Source organism: Ambystoma mexicanum, chromosome 9, assembly GCF_040938575.1.
Source record: "Ambystoma mexicanum isolate Mex_15411 chromosome 9, UKY_AmexF1_1, whole genome shotgun sequence".
Taxonomy (NCBI): Eukaryota; Metazoa; Chordata; class Amphibia; order Caudata; family Ambystomatidae; genus Ambystoma; species Ambystoma mexicanum.
In genome coordinates, this window is record NC_090931.1 from 187,970,081 (window position 1) to 187,995,330 (window position 25,250).

At 47.6% G+C, this 25,250-nt stretch overlaps 1 protein-coding gene across 1 annotated transcript in view; it reads right to left on the minus strand.

Moving 5' to 3' along the window:
• TMPRSS4 (transmembrane serine protease 4) overlaps positions 1–25,250 on the minus strand; it is a gene marked incomplete in the record, with an annotated part of 83,066 nt that overhangs the window by 15,356 nt on the left and 42,460 nt on the right. The window contains 3 exon segments of the mRNA XM_069614455.1: positions 3,509–3,607; positions 4,389–4,555; positions 19,431–19,593. Coding sequence (XP_069470556.1) covers positions 3,509–3,607; positions 4,389–4,555; positions 19,431–19,593 — 429 coding nt within the window.

Below are 25,250 nucleotides of genomic sequence, written 5' to 3' on the forward strand. Positions count from 1 at the left end.
GGAAAGAACTGTGTGTTAAAAATGTGCATCGTGACATGGAGAACTTTTGTTTCAAATTAAAGGGGCTGAGGCTTGGGGAAGGGGACCCTAAGAGGTCCACAAGAGACACTGTTGAACTTTGTGAAGAGAGGCCTAAACTTGGGAAGGGAACCCTGAGAGGCCTAACGAGAACTATCCAAAAAACATTGTTGGACATGGTAAAGAGAGGCCTAGACTTGGGGAAGGAAGCCCTGAGGGGCCTGACACGAAATGTGTATTTTTTTGTTTGAAACTGGAAGGATTGACGTTTGAGGAAGGGATCCCCAAGAGACCTATAGACATTGGAACCTTCTATTCACTTACTACAGCAGCCCTACCTGGAAGGTTCCAAGGACCACCCCTGTTGAGTTAAACTAGTTGGCAAACTGGCAGAACTGTACCTAACGGCAAGACTACCTGAAACAAGTCCTGGTTCATGTTTCTTTTTTTTGAGCCACCTTTTTTCTTTACAAAAAGCCCTGATCACATTTTTTTAAGACTGAGGGCAAGCATAGTTGTAGCATAGTTGTAGACAGAGACAGATTTTGGTTTTGGGCTTACAGACATCGATGGCCCTTAAAAGCATCAGTTGAGGAACCCATCCATTGAGAGTTAGAGCCAGTTAGGTATTACGCCAACCCAGCAAAGTTCCTAAATAAAGGTTTTTCAAACTGTTGCTTTTGTGTCTATGTCTCTCTTGATACCATGCCTGCCTGACAAGCCATAACTTGTTTGTTGTACGCATATAATGTCCATCTGAACCTAATACTATGGACTGCACACACCCCCTGCACATACAGAGCTGGGAACCACATGCAGCTCTGCCAATGCAATTTTATCCTCAGCACTCCAAGGCATCCATGACTTAATCCCAGGCACAGCTCTGCCAGTGGACCTCAGTACGGACCTGCAACCCCCTGCTCATGTAGCACTGAGACTCAGACCCTGCTCTATCAGTACACCTCAATCATGACATGGCGACCTCCTGCTCATCCGGAAACGGGGCCCAAGCTCTGCCAAAGCACATCCACCCTGACCTCAGGCACTTTCTGTTTTTTAACGGGTCAGAGAACCCCACACAGTTCAGCCAATGCACATCATTCCTGTCTTGTGCTACCATACAGGGTTGTCCAAATCCGCCTCGCGAGGGCCAGAATCCTGACAGGTTTTCTGGATATCCCTCATTAATATTCATGAGGAAAAATGTGCATACATTTAGAATCATTGTATTCAAATTTAACTTGTGAATGTTAATGAGGGGTATCATGAAAACCCAGCATGGATCAGGCCCTCGAGTTGGAAAATCTTTCATGACTGCTCATCACATCTGAGCACTTAAAAGCACACTCTTAGAAGCAGGTTTACATACCGATATATAAGCAATCAACGTAGCATAACATTTCAATTGGACTTGACAAAGTAGTCTGAAAATGTGTGATAGGTTGGAAATGAGGGAGTGGGGAGTAGGGCCTAGTGTTTACTTCACTGACTTTGGAGGAGGGGACTTGTATCTTGCTCGCCCTTCCACATTTGACATGTTGGGACTCAATGCGAGTTTGCCACTTTTAACTCTGTTAATACCACCAAACTCAATTACTGTTACCGCATGTGGCAATGTTGATTTAAGGTAATTATAACTCCTCATTCTGAAGTTACATGTGACTCCAAAGGTGAGTAGTGATAATACCTCATGCGGTAAATCCGCATGCTGCATTCTCGACACTTTTTGTGGGGGTGATACCTCCAACAAAATCCATAATTAGGCAGCAAGAGTAAAACAGGTGGTATTTTGTAACACTGCCTGTCTTTCCACTACCACTATTGTTTGTTTATAGTGAAATTCATGTATCTGTGAGCTTGGGGACCTGTAAAGCAGGATTTCCTCACATGTGAATGTGACGGTTATTTTATGTTTCATATAGCGCTAACATGTTGCATTTTGTTGTTTCCGAGCACTGTTTATTTATTTCGTTTTTACATTTGTAAAGTGCCTTTGCACAGGGGCATCAGGGCGTTGTTGTTACAACCAGTTATCTGAGAAGCTTATATGTTGGGGGTAGGAAGTCTGCCCCCCTGATGCGTAAAGTTCAGATGAAGAGTCTCGACAGTGGTGTTAGGGGGTGGCAAGGTGAAAATAAGGTGAAAATAAGGACTACCTTAGAGTTGCTGGGAGACTTGCTTTTTGCAAGAAACGTCGCAGATTTTGGGTACGGAAGTATTAGCCCCTGGCCCGGATGGAAAGTGAGAATACGCAGGTTAGTGGCTGCCAAATTCGGGTGCTTTTCTGCTGAGCTGTGGTTCCTGGGAGAAGGATGCTCTGTTTAATTGTGTTTCAATGTATAGTGTTGACCATTAAGCGTCTTTTGATGTAATGAGTGTCCCCAGGGGGGGCGTCAAGCCCTTTTAACCTTTTCAAATGAAAGGGACCTCGATCCTCAGGGGGGCCCCCAGCAACTGCCCCCATGTTTACCAGTCAGCAGTCTTGTAACATGGCAATATATTTCTTTCTCTTTTTTCATTGTGGGGCTTAAAATGTGTGCTTTGCGGCACTCACGTTACAAGCTGTGTTTCCTCAGCCCTTCAGGCCATCAATTCCCACGGGGATATACTGCAGTATTATGTCCCGGGAGGATAGCTCAGCGGCAGCGTGCGCGTCTTGGAAGCAAGACGACACGAAGCAGCAACAGGTTCGATCCCCGGGTCCGCGCTTAGAAACCTCCGGGTGTTTAAGCGCGTTATAAATACGTAACTAAGACAAAAAAAAACACAATTACGCAACTAAGAAAAAACAAACAATTCCTGTAACAGCGCCTCGATGCCTGCGGGCTGTGTGAGCGCTTTATAAATGTAAATAAATAAATAAAAAATAATTACCTTCTAAAACTGTTTCTCCACATCAGCCACTTGCTGATAAAGAAGGGTTTATTGCTCTTCAGTGGGCATTTAGCGTTTAAGCTCCCTGCTGGTTGGCCTTCTCGGAATAATCGGTGGCTATTAACCTTATCTTTGTGGCCATTGTAATGTGTACAATCCAAAGGTGCCTCAGACTTGTTTTCGCTCCAAGCAACCACCCCCCCCCCCCTCGGCCCAACCCTCATGTTGGGATTAATTTGCTCAGGCAGAGGAGGAATTCAGTGAACATGTTCACCCAAGACAGCTGCTGCTGATGACGTGCATAAGGCCAAAGGTCGAAGTGGGCGGAGCAGTTGCGAGCAGTGCTCCTCTTTATTTTTTTTATTTTTTTTACTGTTTCTATACTTTTTTTTTTTTTAAAGAAACCGTTCTGAAATGCTTTCGGTTTAAAATAAAAGTGTAGGAAGAAGTTGAAACTTGCACTTCAGTGAACACTGCACGTTCCCTTAAGCAGCTGGCACATGGGTTTAGGGGTTTGTATGGGGCGTGGCGATGGGGTCTGTGGGGAACACAATTCCACTACTTCTTTTCGTACACATCGACCAGTGCATAAGGCCAGATTTTGGGGGTTACTTACCGCTGCCCTCCGAGGTGTAGCCCCAGCCTGTCACCCACAGCCGATCGTCGAGCGTCACAACGTTGTCAAAGCCAGGCAAACACACCGGCTGGATGGAATCTAGAACAGGAGGAGAAGGAAACCATGAACGCAAGATGTGCGCCTCGAGGCGCCTTTCCATGCAAGGAGCATGTCCCGCAGCCTCGACCCCTGCATGCAAACAATGGAGCGCCGAATGAAGGACTTCACTGAGATAACACTCGTAGTTGCATAGGTGGCTTTTAGAAAATGAAACAATGTTTATGTGTCTGTTTCATCTCCCTTTCGAAAGAAGGATACGTCCCATTTTCCCGTCGCGATTTCACCGCATTTTACAGCAGGACATGTCCCCGCAGGTTAAAGCGGTATGTGGCGGGCATGGTAGAGCAGTCGACAATGACAGAGCAGTCGAAAAGGAGTGGCTAAATTGATCGACAGTGCCCTCCTGTGGTTAATGTTGAAAATGCTACTTTATTTTATATGAAAAAGATGTTGGGGCAGATTCAACTACGCGTCACCCGCGCTCTGTCAGGCTATTCATGGCAGATAGGAATCCCCCGGCGACCCATTGTGATTTCTGATCTCCTTGCAGCACGTAAGGGATCTACTTGATCCCTCCTGTGCTTATCGCTGATGGAGGTGTTGGAGCCGATTTCTAAGAGATGGCATTTCTATTTTTCACTCTGAGAGGGTTTTAATGCGACTTCCTCTGAACACGTCAGAGCGGCAACAACATTTGCTTCCTTGCAAGTCCCAACCTGAATGCTTATCTATCCCTTCCGCAGGGATAGGCGTGTTTTCCCTTGTTCTCATACTTCACCATGATTGCCCATCGCTGCTCTCTAGCCATGCCAGCCCTCACCTGAGAGTGCGAGTGGCGCCTGCAGCTTGACCAGGGCGATGTCATTGGCCTTGGCGTTGGCGCTGTAGCCCGAGTGGACGTAGACCTTCTCCACACGATTAGCGAACATTAAGGACAGGGAGGCCATCCCTGCCTGGATGCGCCAATTCGGCACCTGGAGCTGCCCCCTGGATGGAGAAAGAAGAGCGTCAGTGCTTGCAAATCTAGAGATGGCTGGCAGCAGTACACAATGATGCAGCGCCTCCATGGCAACGCTGTGCATGCAGTCATCTGCAATACAGTGCCCCTAGCCTAGGGCAATGCTGTGTATGAAATCATCTGTAATGCAGTGCTCCTATGGTAATGCTGTGTATGCAATCATCTGTGATGCGGTGTCCCTATGGCAATGCTGTGTATGCAATCGTCTTTGATGCAGTTCTCCGATGGTAATGCTGTGCATGTAGTCATCTGTAATGCAGTGTCCCCATGGTAATGCTGTGTATGCAATCATCTGTGATGTAGTGTCCCTATGGCAATGCTGTGTATGCAATCATCTTTGATGTAGTTCTCCGATGGTAATGCTGTGCATGTAGTCATCTGTAATGCAGTGTCCCTATGGTAATGCTGTGCATGTAGTCATCTGTAATGCATTGTCCCCATGGTAATGCTGTGCATGTAGTCATCTGTAATGCAGTGTCCCCATGGCAATGCTGTGTATGCAGTCATCTGTAATGCAGTGTCCCTATGGTAATGCTGTATATGTAGCAATATGTACGCCAGTGTCCCTGTGGTAATGCTGTGCATGTAGTCATCTGTAATGCAGTGTCCCTCTGGTAATGTTGTGCATGTAGTTATCTGTAATGCAGTGTCCCCATGGCAATGCTGTGTATGCAATCATCTGTAATGCAGTGTCCCTATGGTAATGCTGTCTATGTAATCATCTGTAATGCAGTGCTCCTATGGTAATGTTGTATATGTAGCAATATGTACGCCAGTGCTCCGATGGTAATGCTGTGTATGCAATCATATGTGATGCAGTGCCCCTATGGCAATGCTGTGTATGCGATCATCTGTAATGCAGTGTCCTTATGGTAATGCTGTGCATGTAGTCATCTGTAATGCAGTGTCCCCATGGTAATGCTGTATATGCAATCGTCTGTAATGCAGTGTACCCATGATAATGCTGTGTATGCAATCATCTGTAATGCTGTGTCCCCATGATAATGCTGTCTATGTAATCATCTGTAATGCAGTGCTCGATAGTAATGTTGTACATGTAGCAATCTGTACGCCAGTGCTCCTATGGCAATGCTGTGGATATCTACAAGGCAGTGTTGTTATAGTAATGCTGAACGTGTAGCAATCCATACAGCAGTTTTTCTGTGGTAATGCTGGTCATGTAGCAATCAATACTGTAGTGCTCCCGAGGTAATGCTGCACATGTCTACAAGACAGTGTTCCTCTGGTAATGCTGTACATGTAGCTATCCATACTGCAGTGCTTTTATGGCAACACTGTATATGTAAAAATCAATATTGCAGTGTCCATAGGGTAATGCTGTACACGTAGCAATCTATAAGGCTGCGTTTCAAGTAGCAATGCATACTGTAGTTCTCACGTGGCAATGCTATACGTGTAGCAATCGGTACTGCAGTAATCCTATGGTAATGCTGTACTTGCAGCACTCTACAACGCAGTTTCCACATGGTAATGCTGCACATGCAGCAATTCACCCTCTAGTGCTCCTATGGCAATGCTGTACATGCAGTGTTTCTATAACAGTAGTGTATATGTAGTAATCTATATCACAGTGCTCGTAGGGCAATGTTATACAATACTGCAGTGTCCCTGTAGTAATGCGGTACATGTAGAAATATATAACACTGTATTTCTGTGGTAATGCCGTTTATGTATCAACCTGGAGTGCAGTTCTCCTATGGGAATGCTGTATATGTATCAATCAATACTGCAGTATACATACAACTCCGCTGAACATTTAGCAAACTAGGGTGCAGCGTTACTATAGCTATGCTGCATACGTAGGACGTTATAGTGCAGTGCTCCTAAGGTAATGCTGTATGTGTAGCAAACAATCATGCAGTTTTTCTATGCTGCACGTGTAGGACTCTATAGGGCAGTGCTCCTAAGGTAATTGTGAGGAATTCGGCCATCCACACGGTGTGTGTGCGCTGGCCTGGGCTTTTTTTAAATGTTTATTTAAATGGAATGATGGTAGATCAACCTCAGGAAACTGTGTGGGGCAGGGCTGGACAACGCCTACAGGCACCATCGCCCCTGTCATATTTAGTTGGAATATGACTGCTGAGGAATGTACAAAGTCATCTCCAGGAAGGGGGAGGGTCAACCTTCCCCCTGCCATGGTCAGCCTAATTAACTGACAAAGGCTCCATGGATCCACCATGCTCTTTTGTTAGGCCCTGCAACTGGTGGCAGCAGTTATACCAACAGGGGGGCATATCAAACAGGCCCACACAGGACCTGGCTGCAGAGGATAACAAAGGAGGCAGGAAACCCAACAACCTTCCATATGCAACTGTGTCAACCTGAAGATAGCTCCCGCCTCTCAGTATCAAAGGCACTGAACTGTCATGTCTCGGTCTGTTGCTTACAGTAGGCCACCCCACTAAGGGGACCCCATTCATAAGGTACAGGATTGTGGGTTGCAGGAGACAGAGAGTCTGGTCTCACTGCAGCTTCAAGGGAGACCTGCCGCTTTAATAAGAAAAAACAGAGAGATCCATTAACCAGATAGACTCTTTGATCAACAACAGTCAGGAAGATGGGTGGGACTTGGTACCACAAGGTAGTGTGGCCAAAGCTCTTTCTGGTGAGAGAAGGTTTCAGCCATTTTAGTTCAGGGGAACACCTTGTTCCTGTTTTCACCCCTTTACCTTTTCTGTTGCAAAGCACTCTGGTAATGACATAAATATAGGAGAGGGACACCAGGATTGGTTCATTAAGGTAGGCTTATCCTAAACCAATTACTGTGTCCCCATTTCTTTAAAAGAGGGCAGAGCCCCTCTTTTTGCCAGATCATTTGAGGACTTAACCAGAAGTAACAAAGAAGAACTCAACCTTGGACCCTGGCTGAAGATACAATCTGCCTTATATCTTCCGCCAGTGAACGAAGGCCAGAACCTCCAAGAGGGAAGCATCATCCTTCCCCTAAACATCTCCCAGGCAACAGAGGGAGATAAAGAACTCAGAGTACCCTCAAGTCGTTCCAGAACCGGTACCCAGTCAGCAGACAGCACACCCTACTAGGCTCTGCAGCAAGCTTCCTGGCTAGGGAGTGCCCGATGGTCTCTGAATCTACAACCAAGGTCAAGGCAGCTACCTGCAACACATTCTTCAGCTTTGGGTGTCCACGTTAAAAGACGACACAAGCCCATTTGAAGAAGCTAGGAGGAGTGCCTCAACAAGCATCTACCGACGTCCGCCTTAAAGGACATTTTCGAGCCAGTCGACTTCTTCAAGCTGCAACCGACTGCAACATTGGTGTCAAGCAGCAGTTGCTTAAAGACATCCAAGACCTCCCAACCAGTGCTTCAGACCCACCGAACAGTACTGAGACAATGATTCCTGACCCCGATCCCCCGTGTAGGCCAGCCTTCAGTCGTTCGTTCAGCTTTGCTCGCCCAACTGTCTTGCCACCTGATACCTGCAGCTGACTCCCGTCTTGAAATCTGTCACAGAAGCCTGCAAAGCGCCCTAAAGCCGACTCAACCCTGTCGATCACCAAGAATACCTACAGCACAAGGCACATTGTGCTTCTGTCCGCCTGGTCCTTCCCAGAAGGCCTCAGGAGACTTGTTAAGGCCCATTGCTCCCTTTGTGCTGAAACCAAGTAATCTTAAACTGTTGTCGTTGTTAACCATACTGACTACCTTCCTATCAGTATCCAGAGTGCATCACTTTTCCTTCTTTGAAACTGTCTATCCTTTGCATTCCTTTACAGCGTTAGTTGTCTTTCGTAGTGTTGCTAGAATTGTCTGTTGTGATATAAATAAAGTCGATATTTTTTATACAGCCTTGACTGGACAGTCCCTTTTATTATTGAGTAATAATTGTATTTTCGCTGTGTTGCAACTAACCAACAATCCACAACCCTGCGGAGATAAGCCTGCCGTTCCGTCCACATTACCAAAAATTGGACAAGCAGGTTTATTATTTGCTTGACATTCCAATCTGTTTGGATCCCTTCTGGTGTACTGGAGGTGTGGGGCTGAATGATGGTTTAGAAACCGATATTCACCCCCGGAGACCACTGGTGCCCCGGAAGTTGCTTTGTCACATGAATGCTTTATGTGCAGCAAACAATCATGCAGAGTTCATATATTGTACACTTCGCAATCTATAGTGCAGCTTCCCCACGTGAATTCTTTACGTGATGCAACCTACATCGTAATGCTCCCATGGTAATACTGCGCATGTAGCATGTTACAGTGAAGTCCTCTTATGATAATGATGCACGTGCAGCAAGCTAGAGTGGAGTGTTTCTACGGAAATACTGTTCATATCTTCACTGCAGTGTTCCTATAGCAATGCTGCACGTGCAGAACTCTATAGTGCAGTGCTCCTAAGGTAATGCTGTGTGTGTAGCCAACAATCATGCAGTGTTCCCATACTGCACATGCAGGACTCTATAGTGCAGTGCTCCTAAGGTAATGCTGTATGTGTAGCCAACAATCATGCAGTGTTCCCATGCTGCGCATGCAGGACTCTATAGTGCAGTGCTCCTAAGGTAATGCTGTCTGTGCAGCCAACAATCATGCAGTGTTCCCATGCTGCACATGCAGAACTCTATAGTGCAGTGCTCCTAAGGTAATGATGTATGTGTAGCCAACAATCATGTAGTGTTCCTGTGCTGCACATGTAGGACTCTATAGTGCAGTGCTCCTAAGGTAATGCTGTATGTGCAGCAAACAATCATGCAGTGTTCCTGTGCGTGCTGCACATGTGGCAGTGTTTCTAAGATAATGCTGCTCATTTGGTAATGCTGTACATGTAGAAAGCTATAGTGCAGTGTTCCTATCTGAATGCTGTACAGGTTGCAACCTCACAGTTAGTGCCCCCATGGTAATACTACACATGAAGCGTGTTACAGAGAGGTCCTCGTGATAATGTTCTGCATGCAGCAATATATAGTGCAGTGTTCCTATGATAATGCTGTGCATGTGGCATGCTGTAGTGCAGTGGCCCTACCGTGATGCTGTACATGTGGCAATCTACGGTGCAGTGCTGCCAAGGCAATGCTGTAGCATTCTCTAGTGCATGTCTTATGATGAAACTATGGGGCTGGCAGGCAGCAGTGCAGTATTTCTACGGAGATTGTGTATGATTAGCAGGGTTCAGTGCAGTATTCATATGGTAATGCCTGTGGATGTAGACATGTGATGGCCTGTTCTGTGGTCGTGTGGGGGATGCTGCAGACTGCAGTGTCAACATGGCTGTGCTCTGTAGTGTCTACATGACTCTGCTCTGTAGTGTCTACATGACTGTGCTCTGCAGTGTCTACATGACTCTGCTCTGCAGTGTCTACATGACCGAGCTCTGCAGTGTCTACATGACTGTGCCCTGCAGTGTCTACATGACTCTGCTCTGCAGTGTCTGCATGACTGTGCTCTGCAGTGTCTACATGACTCTGCTCTGTAGGGTCTACATGTCTGTGCTCTGCAGTGTCTACATGACTGAGCTCTGCAGTGTCTACATGACTGCTCTGCAGTGTCTACATGACTATGCTCTGTAGTGTCTACATGACTGTGCTCTGCAGTGTCTACATGACTCTGCTCTGTAGTGTCTACATGACTGTGCTCTGTAGTGTCTACATGACTGAGCTCTGCAGTGTCTACATGACTGTGCTCTGCAGCGTCTACATGGCTCTGCTCTGTAGGGTCTACATGACTGAGCTCTGCAGTGTCTACATGACTGAACTCTGCAGTGTCTAAATGACTGTTCTGTAGTCTCTACATGACTGAGCTCTGCAGAGTCTACATGACTGTGCTCTGTAGTGTCTACATGACAATGCTCTGTAGGGTCTACATGACTGTGCTCTGCAGCGTCTACATGACTGTGCTCTGAAGTGTCTACATGACTCAGCTCTGCAGTGTCTACATGACTGTGTTATGCAGTGTCTACATGACTGTGCCCTGCAGGGTCTACATGTCTGTGCTCTGCAGTGTCTACATGACTGAGCTCTGCAGTGTCTACATGACTGCTCTGCAGTGTCTACAGGACTCTGCTCTGTAGTGTCTACATGACTGTGTCTGCAGTGTCTACATGACTCTGCTCTGTAGTGTTTACATGACTCTGCTCTGTAGTGTCTACATGACTGAGCTCTGCAGTGTCTACATGACTGTGCTCTGCAGCATCTACATGGCTCTGCTCTGTAGGGTCTACATTACTGAGCTCTGCAGTGTCTACATGACTGAACTCTGCAGTGTCTACATGACTGTTCTGTAGTCTCTACATGACTGAGCTCTGCAGAGTCTACATGACTGTGCTCTGTAGTGTCTACATGACTCTGCTCTGTAGGGTCTACATGACTGTGCTCTGCAGTGTCTACATGACTGAATTCTGCAGTATCTACATGACTGTGCTCTGCAGTGTCCACATGACTCTGCTCTGCAGTGTCTACATGACTGTGCTCTGCAGTGTCTACATGACTGCTCTGTAGGGTCTAAATGACTGAGCTCTGCAGTGTCTACATGACTGTGCTCTGCGGTGTCTACACGACTCTGCTCTGCGGTGTCTACATGACTCTGCTCTGCAGTGTCTACATGACTGAGCTCTGCAGAGTCTACATGACTTTGCTCTGTAGTGTCTACATGACTGTTCTCTGTAGTCTCTACATGACTGAGCTCTGCAGAGTCTACATGACTGTGCTCTGTAGTGTCTACATGACTCTGCTCTGCAGAGTCTACATGACTGTGCTCTGTAGGGTCTATATGACTGAGCTCTGCAGTGTCTACATGACTGAGCTCTGCAGGGTCCACATGTCTGTGCTCTGCAGTGTCTACATGACTGAGCTCTGCAGTGTCTACATGACTGCTCTGCAGTGTCTACATGACTCTGCTCTGTAGTGTCTACATGACTGTGCTCTGCAGTGTCTACATGACTCTGCTCTGTAGTGTCTACATGACTGTGCTCTGTAGTGTCTACATGACTGAGCTCTGCAGTGTCTACATGACTGTGCTCTGCAGCGTCTACATGGCTCTGCTCTGTAGGGTCTACATTACTGAGCTCTGCAGTGTCTACATGACTGAACTCTGCAGTGTCTACATGACTGTTCTGTAGTCTCCACATGACTGAGCTCTGCAGAGTCTACATGACTGTGCTCTGTAGTGTCTACATGACTGTGCTCTGCAGTGTCTACATGACTCAGCTCTGCAGTGTCTACATGACTGTGTTCTGCAGTGTCTACATGACTCTGCTCTGTAGGGTCTACATGACTGTGCTCTGCAGTGTCTACATGACTGAGCTCTGTAGTGTCTACATGATTGTGCTCTGCAGTGTCTACATGACTCTGCTCTGTAGTGTCTACATGACTGCTCTGCAGTGTCTACATGACTGTTCGGTAGTCTCTACATGACTGAGCTCTGCAGAGTCTGCATGACTGTGCTCTGTAGTGTCTACATGACTCTGCTCTTTGGTGTCTACATGACTGTGCTCTGCAGTGCCTACATGACTGTGCTCTGCAGTGCCTACATGACTGAGCTCTGCAGTGTCTACACGACTGTGCTCTGCAGTGTCTACACGACTCTGCTCTGTATGGTCTACACGACTGTGCCCTGCAGTGTCTACACGACTCAGCTCTGCAGTCTCTACATGACTGTGCTCTGCCGTGTCTACATGACTGCTCTGTAGGGTCTACATGACTGAGCTCTGCAGTGTCTACATGACTGTGCTCTGCAGTGTCTACATGACTCTGCTCTGTAGTGTCTACATGACTGTGCTCTGCAGTGTCTACATGACTCTGCTCTGTAGGTTCTACATGACTGTGCTCTGCAGTGCCTACATGACTGTGCTCTGCAGTGTCTACATGACTCAGCTCTGCAGTGTCTACATTACTGTGTTCTGCAGTGTCTACATGACTCTGCTCTGTAGGGTCTACATGACTGTGCTCTGCAGTGTCTACATGACTGAGCTCTGTAGTGTCTACATGATTGTGCTCTGCAGTGTCTACATGACTCTGCTCTGTAGTGTCTACATGACTGCTCTGCAGTGTCTACATGACTCTGCTCTGCAGTGTCTACATGACTAAGCTCTGCAGTGTCTACATGACTGGGCTGTGCAGTGTCTACATGACTCTGCTCTGTACTGTCTACATGACTGAGCTGTGCAGTGTCTACATGACTCTGCTCTGCAGTGTCTACATGACTGAGCTGTGCAGTGTCTACATGACTGCTCTGTAGGGTCTACATGACTGTGCTCTGTAGTCTCTACATGACTGAGCTCTGCAGAGTCTACATGACTGTGCTCTGTAGTGTCTACATGACTCTGCTCTGCAGAGTCTACATGACTCTGCTCTGTAGGGTCTATATGACTGTGCCCTGCAGTGTCTACATGACTGTGCTCTGCAGTGTCTACATGACTGAGCTCTGCAGTGTCTACCTGATTGTGCTCCTCAGTGTCTACATGACTGCTCTGTAGGGTCTGCTCTGCAGTGTCTACATGACTCTGCTCTGCAGTGTCTACATGACTGAGCTCTGCAGAGTCTACATGACTTTGCTCTGTAGTGTCTACATGACTGTGCTCTGTAGTCTCTACATGACTGAGCTCTGCAGAGTCTACATGATTGTGCTCTGTAGTGTCTACATGACTCTGCTCTGCAGAGTCTACATGACTGTGCTCTGTAGGGTCTATATGACTGAGCTCTGCAGTGTCTACATGACTGAGCTCTGCAGTGTATACATGACTGTTCTGTGGTCTCTACATGACTGAGCTCTGCAGAGTCTACATGACTGTGCTCTGTAGTGTCTACATGACTCTGCTCTTTGGTGTCTACATGACTGTGCTCTGCAGTGCCTACATGACTCTGCTCTTTGGTGTCTACATGACTGTGCTGTGCAGGGTCTACACGACTCTGCTCTGTAGGGTCTACACGACTGTGCCCTGCAGTGTCTACACGACTCAGCTCTGCAGTCTCTACATGACTGTGCTCTGTAGTGTCTACATGACTCTGCTCTGCAGAGTCTACATGACTCTGCTCTGTAGGGTCTATATGACTGTGCCCTGCAGTGTCTACATGACTGTGCTCTGCAGTGTCTACATGACTGAGCTCTGCAGTGTCTACCTGACTGTGCTCCTCAGTGTCTACATGACTGCTCTGTAGGGTCTGCTCTGCAGTGTCTACATGACTGTGCTCTGCAGTGTCTACATGACTCTGCTCTGCAGTGTCTACATGACTGAGCTCTGCAGAGTCTACATGACTTTGCTCTGTAGTGTCTACATGACTGTGCTCTGTAGTCTCTACATGACTGAGCTCTGCAGAGTCTACATGACTGTGCTCTGTAGTGTCTACATGACTCTGCTCTGCAGAGTCTACATGACTGTGCTCTGTAGGGTCTATATGACTGAGCTCTGCAGTGTCTACATGACTGAGCTCTGCAGTGTATACATGACTGTTCTGTGGTCTCTACATGACTGAGCTCTGCAGAGTCTACATGACTGTGCTCTGTAGTGTCTACATGACTCTGCTCTTTGGTGTCTACATGACTGTGCTCTGCAGAGCCTACATGACTGAGCTCTGCAGTGTCTACATGACTGTGCTCTGCAGGGTCTACACGACTCTGCTCTGTAGGGTCTACACGACTGTGCCCTGCAGTGTCTACATGACTCAGCTCTGCAGTCTCTACATGACTGTGCTCTGCAGTGTCTACATGACTGCTCTGTAGGGTCTACATGACTGAGCTCTGCAGTGTCTACATGACTGTGCTCTGCAGTGTCTACATGACTCTGCTCTGCAGTGTCTACATGACTCTGCTCTGTAGTGTCTACATGACTGAGTTCTGCAGAGTCTACATGACTTTGCTCTGTAGTCTCTACATGACTGTGTTCTGCAGTCTCTACATGACTGAGCTCTGCAGTGTCTATATGATTGTGCTCTGCAGTGTCTACATGACTCGGCTCTGCAGTGTCTACATGACTGTGTTCTGCAGTGTCTACATGACTCTGCTCTGCAGTGTCTACATGACTGAGCTCTGCAGTGTCTACATGACTCTGCTCTGCAGTGTCTACATGACTGAGCTCTGCAGAGTCTACATGACTTTGCTCTGCAGTGTCTACATGACTGTGCTCTGCAGTCTCTACATGACTGAGCTCTGCAGTGTCTACATGACTGTGCTCTGCAGTGTCTACACGACTCTGCTCTGTAGTGTCTACATGACTGTGTTCTGCAGTGTCTACATGACTCTGCTCTGCAGTGTCTACATGACTGAGCTCTGCAGTGTCTACATGACTGAGCTCTGCAGTGTCTACATGACTCTGCTCTGCAGTGTCTACATGACTGTGTTCTGCAGTGTCTACATGACTCTGCTCTGCAGTGTCTACATGACTGTGCTCTGCAGTCTCTACATGACTGAGCTCTGCAGTGTCTACATGACTGTGCTCTGCAGCGTCTACATGACTGTGTTCTGCAGTGTCTACATGACTCTGTCCTGCAGTGTCTACATGACTGAGCTCTGTAGTGTCTACATGACTGAGCTCTGCCAAGTCTACATGACTTTGCTCTGAGCTCTCTACATGACTGTGCTCTGTAGTCTCTGTTATCTACAAAAAGAAGTTCAGTTACTAAAAGGTGCCAAACCCACGCGGGTATCCTATCTCGCAATCAAATGGCACTATACTACTCCAAAATTACAAATTTTATTAGTCATACAAAGTTAATTACTAAAAAAATCATTAAAAAATGATCATATCACATCAAACAATCAATCAGTTTTAAAACCACACAAGTGAAACAGCCTAAATCAGCTCTAATGTTCAATTAAGTCTCTGGTCAAAACCTGTGTGGTCTAATCACACTGAGTTCCCTTAGCCTAAGATGTTATTTTGGCTATTGCATATTTTGGTTTTTCAGATTCCCAACTTGTACAAGTTTCTGTCCCATTAACACAACAATGTAGGACATTCTTCAGGGCTATGTAGTATCTTGTGTCGATTCTATTCAAGATGAAACCTTATTGTCAAACCTCCGTCTTCTTGTAAAGACAATGTACCCTCTATGACTCGAGGGTTCACTATCCTGGAGTCTTCTCTAACCTTCAATGGTTAATTTGATGGCAAAATTCAAATTGCTTTAGAACTTAATGCCTTGTTTCCTCTATCTACCTACTGTTATAGACTTATGGCCACAGCGTCATTCCATCAAATCATGTTATGTTCCAACTTCTCAAAAACATTCATATTACCAAAAGGCTGTCTGTTCCTTATGTATGTATCTGTATTTGAAAGGACCATTTTTTTCTCCAAAAAGTCCTGCCCATTGGCTCAGTTGTCACTTCCCATCCAGACACTCACCTAAGGAGTTGTCTTCTTTATTTTAGTAGCTGTAAAATAACAAATATCTCATGAAGACTACTAGTCTTTCAATCATGAGTCAGAGTGGGTAGAGATAAAAAATGACTCACTCGATCAATCTCAAGGTAATCATATAACGCGATAACACTCTGTAGTGTCTACATGACTGTGCTCTGCAGTGTCTACATGACTGTGCTCTGCAGTGTCTACATGACTGTGCTCTGCAGTGTCTACATGACTGTGCTCTGCAGTGTCTACATGACTCATCTCTGTAGTGTCTACATGACTGTGCTCTGCAGTGTCTACATGACTGCTCTGTAGGGTCTACACGACTGAGCTCTGCAGTGTCTACACGACTGTGCTCTGCACTGTCTACATGACTCAGCTCTGTAGTGTCTACATGACTGTGCTCTGCAGTGTCTACATGACTGCTCTGTAGGGTCTACACGACTGAGCTCTGCAGTGCCTACACGACTGTGCTCTGCACTGTCTACATGACTCTGCTCTGTAGTGTTTACATGACTGTGCTCTGCAGTGTCTACATGACTGTGCTCTGTAGGGTCTATATGACTGTGCTCTGCAGTGTCTACATGACTGAGCTCTGCAGTGTCTACATGACTCTGCTCTGTAGTGTCTACATGACTGAGCTCTGCAGAGTCTACATGACTTTGCTCTGTAGTGTCTACATGACTGTGCTCTGTAGTCTCTACATGACTGAGCTCTGCAGAGTCTACATGACTGTGCTCTGTAGTGTCTACATGACTCTGCTCTGCAGAGTCTACATGACTCTGCTCTGTAGGGTCTATATGACTGTGCTCTGCAGTGTCTACATGACTGTGATTTGCAGTGTCTACATGACCGAGCTCTGCAGTGTCTGCATGACTGTGCTCTGCAGTGTCTACATGACCGAGCTCTGCAGTGTCTACATAACTGAGCTCTGCCGTGTCTACATGACTCTGCTCTGTAGTGTCTACATGACTCTGCTCTGCAGAGTCTACATGACTGCTCTGCAGGGTCTACATGACTGTGCTCTGCAGTGTCTACATGACTGAGCTCTGCAGTGTCTGCATGACTGTGCTCTGTAGTGTCTACATGATTGAGCTCTGCAGAGTCTACGTGACTGTGCTTCGTTTTGTCTGCATGACTGTGCTCTGCAGTGTCTACATGACTGTGCTATGGAATTGGCAGATATAATACAATGAGCAGCTCCACAGCCCCTGATTGCACCCCCACTGGAAGGAGCCCCGCAGAAGTCCCTCTCACTCTTAAAGTTTACAGATTGTTCTCATGTGTGTAAATGAAAGGGGTTCTATTTAATAATATCCCAGAAATAATCACCCAAAGTAAAAATGAAAGTGTCAAAAGAAAGACGTAAAATAGTGAATGTATCATGAAAATGACTGTAAATGATAAAAGACGAAATTATAACGATCTTAAAAATAAATGGCAACTTCAAATCAATTAACCATTTTAAAGACAATGCTACAAAATGTAGAAAATAGTAGCATCGCAAATGAATCATTATTTAATTGTGATCAGTGTATCATTGTAAACCCGTGCACCCCCAAGGCCACTCCCCACCACGCTGACGTGTTCCCTTAGTATATAACAAGACTTAAGGGGATATTTACCCAAACCCCACTTCCGCCTCTCCCATTCCCCTCCTTAAAACAATGTCTGTAGTGTGCCTCCATTTTGACTTCAGAGGCTGTTTTATAATAAAATTAACTTTAACAATTCCTGTATCCAATTTCAATTAACTTACACACCTGATTGTTTAATTATAAGGATGTCCTTTTTCACGAATCAACTTGCGTTTATTTGAAAACACCGTGTCATCTATTCTTTTTTTCCTTCTTGTTATTTTAATTTCTGGATCCTTACCTCCAGCTGTTTTCCTGGGTTCTTTTCCCTGCACCATGAAATGTAGTCGCTGGGACATTCGAAACAGATGTGCAAAGCTGACAGTCTGTAAGTGTTATATTATGTCAGGTGGCATTGTGCACCACCTAGTGGCACGCACTGGCAGTCGTCTGGGTGCCCAGATTTAGAGTTGCAGAATACAGCCTGCCCCATTGCCCTGGAGTGGGTGGGTGGTGGGCACGGCCTGGCATTTCAGTGGGCTCTGGTTTTGTGAAAGACCTGCCACCGTGCTGCACTGTGCGCTGGCACACTGTTCCTCGGGGTCAGCTGGTCTGCAATCTTCCAAACAGCTGAGTGCAATGTCATGCAGCAAGGTGAGGACAGCTGTGTGTTTTCAGAGTAGCTGGGTTCTCTCTGGCGGGGAGGGAGGGAGGGGGGTAGGCTGTATGATGTCTACAATACCTGAATGGGGGTGTTAGTCTCTTCCTTCAGGGTGGCTGGGTTTTGCAACATTCACCTCCACCTAATGTGCTTTTAGCCGTTCGTGAAACCCGGCAGTTGGTGTGAACCTGTTCCCTCACTATGTGAAAGGTGATTGGCATGTGTAGATGATTTAGGTGTGGAGAGGATGTGGGTAGTTATGCAGTTGTGCACCGTGGTCTGAATGGATATGTGGGTGGTAATGTGGTTGTGCGCAGTAGTGTGGCTAGTGACATGGGTGTAAATTGCCTTCTAGAAGCTTATGTGGATGTGCATGGCGATGCGCAAGCATAGTTGCTGCAGCTGTGAAGGAGATGTGTATTCTTACATGGGTGTGAATGGTGGCAAGGGTGGTGGTTTGGATGCCGATCTGGTTGTGCATGTTACTGTGGATGGTGATTTTGGTGAAGCTAGCGATGTGGATGCCTATATGAGTATGAATGGTTGTGCACATGGTGATGCAGGGTGTGGGTCCTGATGCAGGTGTGCATCATACCGTGGATGGCGGTGCACATGGTGATGTGGCTGTGGATGGTGTTGCAGTTGTGGTTGATGATGTGCACGGTGCAGCAGGTGTGCATCATACCGTGGATGGTGGTGCAGCTGGTGATGTGGCTGTGGATGGTGCTGCAGTTGTGGTTAAGGATGTGCACGGTGCAGCAGGTGTGCATCATACCGTGGATGGTGGTGCAGCTGGTGATGTGGCTGTGGATGGTGCTGCAGTTGTGGTTAAGGATGTGCACGGTGCAGCGGGTGTGCATCATACCATGGATGGTGGTGCAGCTGGTGGTGTAGCTGTGGATGGTGCTGCAGTTGTGGTTGATGATGTGCACGGTGCAGCGGGTGTGCATCATACCATGGATGGCGGTGCAGCTGGTGGTGTAGCTGTGGATGGTGCTGCAGTTGTGGTTGATGATGTGCACGGTGCAGCGGGTGTGCATCATACCATGGATGGTGGTGCAGCTGGTGGTGTAGCTGTGGATGGTGCTGCAGTTGTGGTTGATGATGTGCATGGTGCAGCGGGTGTGGATAATATACACCTGCATTGCCATATGTGCAGGGATGTTGAACAGGGGCGGAGATCATCCTATATAATCCCGCGTCCATATGTGCATTGATGCTGTGTTTCTACTGTTCTTGTTTCTGGGGTGGATCTTAGCAGACCCCTTCTTGACTTACCCCTGGAAGCAGTGGGCTGCTGTGAGAATCCACCATGGGCTGAGGATGCTTCCGCCGCAGACATGGCTTCCTTGGTACTGGAGGCTGCATTGCCATGGATACTTGGTGATGGGCGTGCTGAGGCCACCAATGATGCGCTCTCGATTCCCGCCTACGCCACAACCTGCATCAAAAAGACAGGCGTGAGGGTGTGAAGACAGAGCACACAGCAGGAGCTTCTAGAGGAGAGAGCCAGATACTGGCAGGCCTTGGACACACACCAGATATTGGGGGAACACACAGAATCTGCTAGGACGAGTGCCAATCTAAGACCGCGCCCCCACACACAGTTTACCACAGATATTACCACGAGGAAAGACCCATATAAGGCCAAACATTAGACAGGTCGTCTTTTATTGTGCACTTTTTAGTGGAAGACACTTACCTTACAATTGTCTATAAAGATAAGAACGATAACGTAGGTTGGAGGTCACGCAACTCAACAATAAGATCTGAGCTTGACAACCTAGCAACCACACCAGCCAGCCAAGTTGCCAGACTGCGAGAATCACGTGCACACAAATCCCCAATGAAATGCATTACGAGTAACTTCGGCTCATACATATGTTTGGGGAATTCCTGAACCCTCACTGGACTCTGCTGTGAATTTTAACAAGACTAGAACTATCCAAAATATACTGAAGGTAACATTTCTCTAATAGTAAATGAGAATTAAAAAAGCACATTTAATAACATTCTTAGCAAAGAAAATAAAAATGGAGACGGGATGCCAGGACCAAAAGATAATCATTTGAAAAGAAAAGAAAAAGAATAATAATTCTTCATTGGGAAGTCTAAAAGAATTAACAAAAAAAAGCATGCCAGCCTGGCACCGGCAGTCACCCAGGTCCTTTCTCCATCAGCCTCTGAGCATGCCAGCCAGGTAGAGGGCACCGGCAGCCGGGAGCTTTCTCCACCAGCCTCTCAGTATGCCAGCCAGGCAGAGGGCACCGGCAGCCGGGAGCTTTCTCCACCAGCCTCTCAGTATGCCAGCCAGGCAGAGGGCACCGGCAGCCGGGAGCTTTCTCCACCCGCCTCTCAGTATGCCAGCCAGGCAGAGGGCACCGGCAGCCGGGAGCTTTCTCCACCCGCCTCTCAGTATGCCAGCCAGGCAGAGGGCACGAGCAGCCGGGAGCTTTCTCCACCCGCCTCTCAGTATGCCAGCCAGGCAGAGGGCACCGGAAGCCGGGAGCTTTCTCCACCCGCCTCTCAGTATGCCAGGCAGAGGGCACCGGCAGCCGGGAGATTTCTCCACCCGCCTCTCAGTATGCCAGCCAGGCAGAGGGCACCGGCAGCCGGGAGCTTTCTCCAGCGGCCTCTCAGTATGCCAGCCAGGCAGAGGGCACCGGCAGCCGGGAGCTTTCTCCACCGGCCTCTCAGCATGCCAGCCAGGCAGAGGGCACCGGCAGCCGGGAGCTTTCTCCACCGGCCTCTCAGCATGCCAGCCAGGCAGAGGGCACCGGCAGCCGGGAGCTTTCTCCACCAGCCTCTCAGCATGCCAGGCACCGACAGTCAGACAGGTGCTTTCTCGCGAATACTATGGTCTGGAGGGTTGCCAAGAGCAATGCCAGAGGTTAGGATTTATTTCAAACCTTCCAGCCATCACCTCTTTTGTTTTGTAATCCCCGTTATTGGCAAGCAAAGCTTCATGGAAGAAAATACTTGTACAGTGCTATGGAGCAGAGGTCTACCAGACATTATAGAGCAGACATATAGGTGCATCATATGATAAGATATGTGGAGCAGAAGTGTGTAGAGCCAGTATGGAGCAAAACATGTACAGATCATTTGAAGGAAAGGTGTATGCAGACAATGGGCCTCATAACAAGGGTGGCGGTCCGGAAACAAGGGTGCCGGTAAGCTCACGGGCACCCTTGTTTCTGGACCGCCACACTACGTGTCTCCCTGCCGGGGCTGCTGCGCCCGACAGGTCTGACCCTGCCGGGCACAGTGGCCCCGGTAGGCCGATTCGTCACGGAATGGCCAGCACTGTTAGCAACGGTGCCGGTGCTTCCTGCTTCCGTCTCCCCACTCCCATGGAGTTCTATGGGTCTCAATGGGAATGGGGACTTACCAAATCCAGCACTTGTAATGTCCCCGTGGCACTGGGAAGTCAGGCGGCGGATTCGGTTTTACAGGGTGGTGGCAACCCGCCGGGGGCACCGGCGGTTTACCACCGATCTCGTAATGAGCCCCAATATGAAAATTGGACTATGTAGTCCATACACAGTGGAGATGCACCAAGATAATATGGAACAGAGATGTGCAAAGACTGTTTGGAGCAGAGGTGATTATTGACAATATGTTGCAAATGTGGGTATAGACAGGTAGATGATATCCAATCCACGAGTATCTGAATGAAAATGTGAATCAGAGTTTTATACGGATGACGTGGAATAGAGGCATACATAAATAATTTAAGAAAGAGATGGATTAATATGTCATGGAGCAGATGTTTAGAAAGAGTGAAGGCCTATGTAGATGATATGGAGCAGTGGGGGGCATATTAAGACAGTATCGAGCACAGACTAATGATATGGAGTAGAAGTGTATGTAGCAACTGTGGAGCAGAGGTGCATGCAGATGCTATGGAGCTGAGGTTATTATATAGAGCAGAGGTGCATGCAAATGGTGTGGAGCCGAGGTTATGATATAGAGCAGAGGTGCATGCAGATGGTGTGGAGCCGAGGTTATGATATAGAGCAGAGGTGCATGCAGATGGTGTGGAGCTGAGGTTACTATATAGAGCAGAGGTGCATGCAGATGGTGTGGAGCCGAGGTTATTATATAGAGCAGAGGTGCATGCAGATGGTGTGGAGCAGAGGTTATGATATAGAGCAGAGGTGCATGCAGATGCTATGGAGCTGAGGTTATGATATAGAGCAGAGGTGCATGCAGATGGTATGGAGCAGAGGTTATGATATAGAGCAGAGGTGCATGCAGATGGTGTGGAGCCGAGGTTATGATATAGAGCAGAGGTGCATGCAGATGGTGTGGAGCTGAAGTTATGATATAGAGCAGAGGTGCATGCAGATGCTGTGGAGCTGAGGTTATGATATAGAGCAGAGGTGCATGCAGATGGTGTGGAGCCGAGGTTATGATATAGAGCAGATGTGCATGCAGTCAGTGTGGAGCAGATGTGCATGCAGATGGTATGGAGCAGAGGTTATGATATAGAGCAGAGGTGCAAGCAGTCAGTGTGGAGCAGATGTGCATGCAAATGGTGTGGAGCCGAGGTTATGATATAGAGCAGAGGTGCATGCAGATGGTGTGGAGCCGAGGTTATGATATAGAGCAGATGTGTATGCAGATGCTATGGAGCTGAGGTTATGATATAGAGCAGAGGTGCATGCAGATGCTGTGGAGCTGAGGTTATGATATAGAGCAGAGGTGCATGCAGATGGTGTGGAGCCGAGGTTATGATATAGAGCAGAGGTGCATGCAGATGCTGTGGAGCCGAGGTTATGATATAGAGCAGAGGTGCATGCAGATGGTGTGGAGCCGAGGTTATGATATAGAGCAGAGGTGCATGCAGATGGTGTGGAGCTGAGGTTATGATATAGAGCAGAGGTGCATGCAGATGGTGTGGAGCCGAGGTTATGATTTAGAGCAGAGGTGCATGCAGATGGTGTGGAGCCGAGGTTATGATATAGAGCAGAGGTGCATGCAGATGGTATGGAGCCGAGGTTATTATATAGAGCAGAGGTGCATGCAGATTCTATGGAGCCGAGGTTATGATATAGAGCAGAGGTGCATGCAGTCAGTGTGGAGCAGATGTGCATGCAGATGGTATGGAGCAGAGGTTATGATATAGACCAGAGGTGCAAGCAGTCAGTGTGGAGCAGATGTGCATGCAAATGGTGTGGAGCCGAGGTTATGATATAGAGCAGAGGTGCATGCAGATGGTGTGGAGCCGAGGTTATGATATAGAGCAGAGGTGCATGCAGATGGTGTGGAGCCGAGGTTATGATATAGAGCAGAGGTGCATGCAGTCAGTGTGGAGCAGATGTGTATGTAGATGGTATGGAGCCGAGGTTATGATATAGAGCAGAGGTGCATGCAGATGGTATGAAGCAGAGGTTATGATATAGAGCAGAGGTGCATGCAGATGGTATGGAGCCGAGGTATGATATAGAGCAGAGGTGCATGCAGATGGTATGGAGCTGAGGTTATTATATAGAGCAGAGGTGCATGCAGATGGTGTGGAGCCGAGGTTATGATATAGAGCAGAGGTGCATGCAGATGGTGTGGAGCCGAGGTTATGATATAGAGCAGAGGTGCATGCAGATGGTGTGGAGCCGAGGTTATGAGATAGAGCAGAGGTGCATGCAGATGGTATGGAGCAGAGGTTATTATATAGAGCAGAGGTGCATGTAGATTGTATGGAGCCGAGGTTATGATATAGAGCAGAGGTGCATGCAGTCAGTGTGGAGCAGATGTGCATGCAGATGGTATGGAGCAGAGGTTATGATATAGAGCAGAGGTGCAAGCAGTCAGTGTGGAGCAGATGTGCATGCAGATGGTGTGGAGCCGAGGTTATGATATAGAGCAGAGGTGCATGCAGATGGTGTGGAGCCGAGGTTATGATATAGAGCAGAGGTGCATGCAGATGGTGTGGAGCCGAGGTTATGATATAGAGCAGAGGTGCATGTAGATGGTATGGAGCAGAGGTTATGATATAGAGCAGAGGTGCAAGCAGTCAGTGTGGAGCAGATGTGCATGCAGATGGTGTGGAGCCGAGGTTATGATATAGAGCAGAGGTGCATGGCAGATGGTATGGAGCAGATGTGCATGCAGATGGTATGGAGCCCGAGGTTATGATATAGAGCAGAGGTGCATGCAGTCAGTGTGGAGCAGATGTGCAAGCAGATGCTATGGAGCCGAGATTATGATTTAGACCTGAGACGCATGCCGATGGTATGTAGCCGAGCTTATGATATAGAGCAGAGGTGCATGCAGTCAGTGTGGAGCAGAGATGCATGCAGATGCTATGGAGCTAAGGTTATGATATAGAGCATAAGTGCATGCAGTCAGTGTGGAGCAGATGTGCACGCAGATGCTATGGAGCCAAGGTTATGATATAGAGCAGGAGTGCATGCAGTCAGTGTGGAGCAGATGTGTATGCAGAATGGTATGGAGCCCATGTTATGATATAGAGCAGAGGTGCATGCAGTCAGTGTGGAGCAGATGTGCATGCATATGCTATGGAGCCGAGATTATGATTTAGACCTGAGATGCATGCAGATGGTGTGGAGCCGAGGTTATGATATAGACCTGAGGTGCATGCAGATGGTGTGGAGCCGAGATTATGATTTATACCTGAGGTGCATGCAGATTGTGTGAAGCCGAGGTTATGATATAGAGCAGAGGTGCATGCAGTCAGTGTGGAGAAGATGTGCATGCAGATGGTATGGAGCCGAGGTTATGCTATAGAGCAGCGGTGCATGCAGTCAGTGTGGAGCAGAGATGCATGCAGATGCTATGGAGCTGAGGTTATGATATAGAGCAGAGGTGCATGCAGATGCTATGGAGCTGAGGTTATGATATAGAGCAGAGGTGCATGCAGTCAGTGTGGAGCAGATCATTCTCGTGTAGTGCAGAAGTCTGTACATATAATTTCCAGTCACTCCAATGAAAGGTATCAGAACCTGCCCTGGATTCTTTGGTGCATTCTGCACAATCACTACTACAGATTGGGGTGTACGGAGACAAACAATGATTAGCGTGGGGGTGCAAACAATAACCTTAGAGGGGGGGGGGTCGCGCAGGGGAGTGTGAACT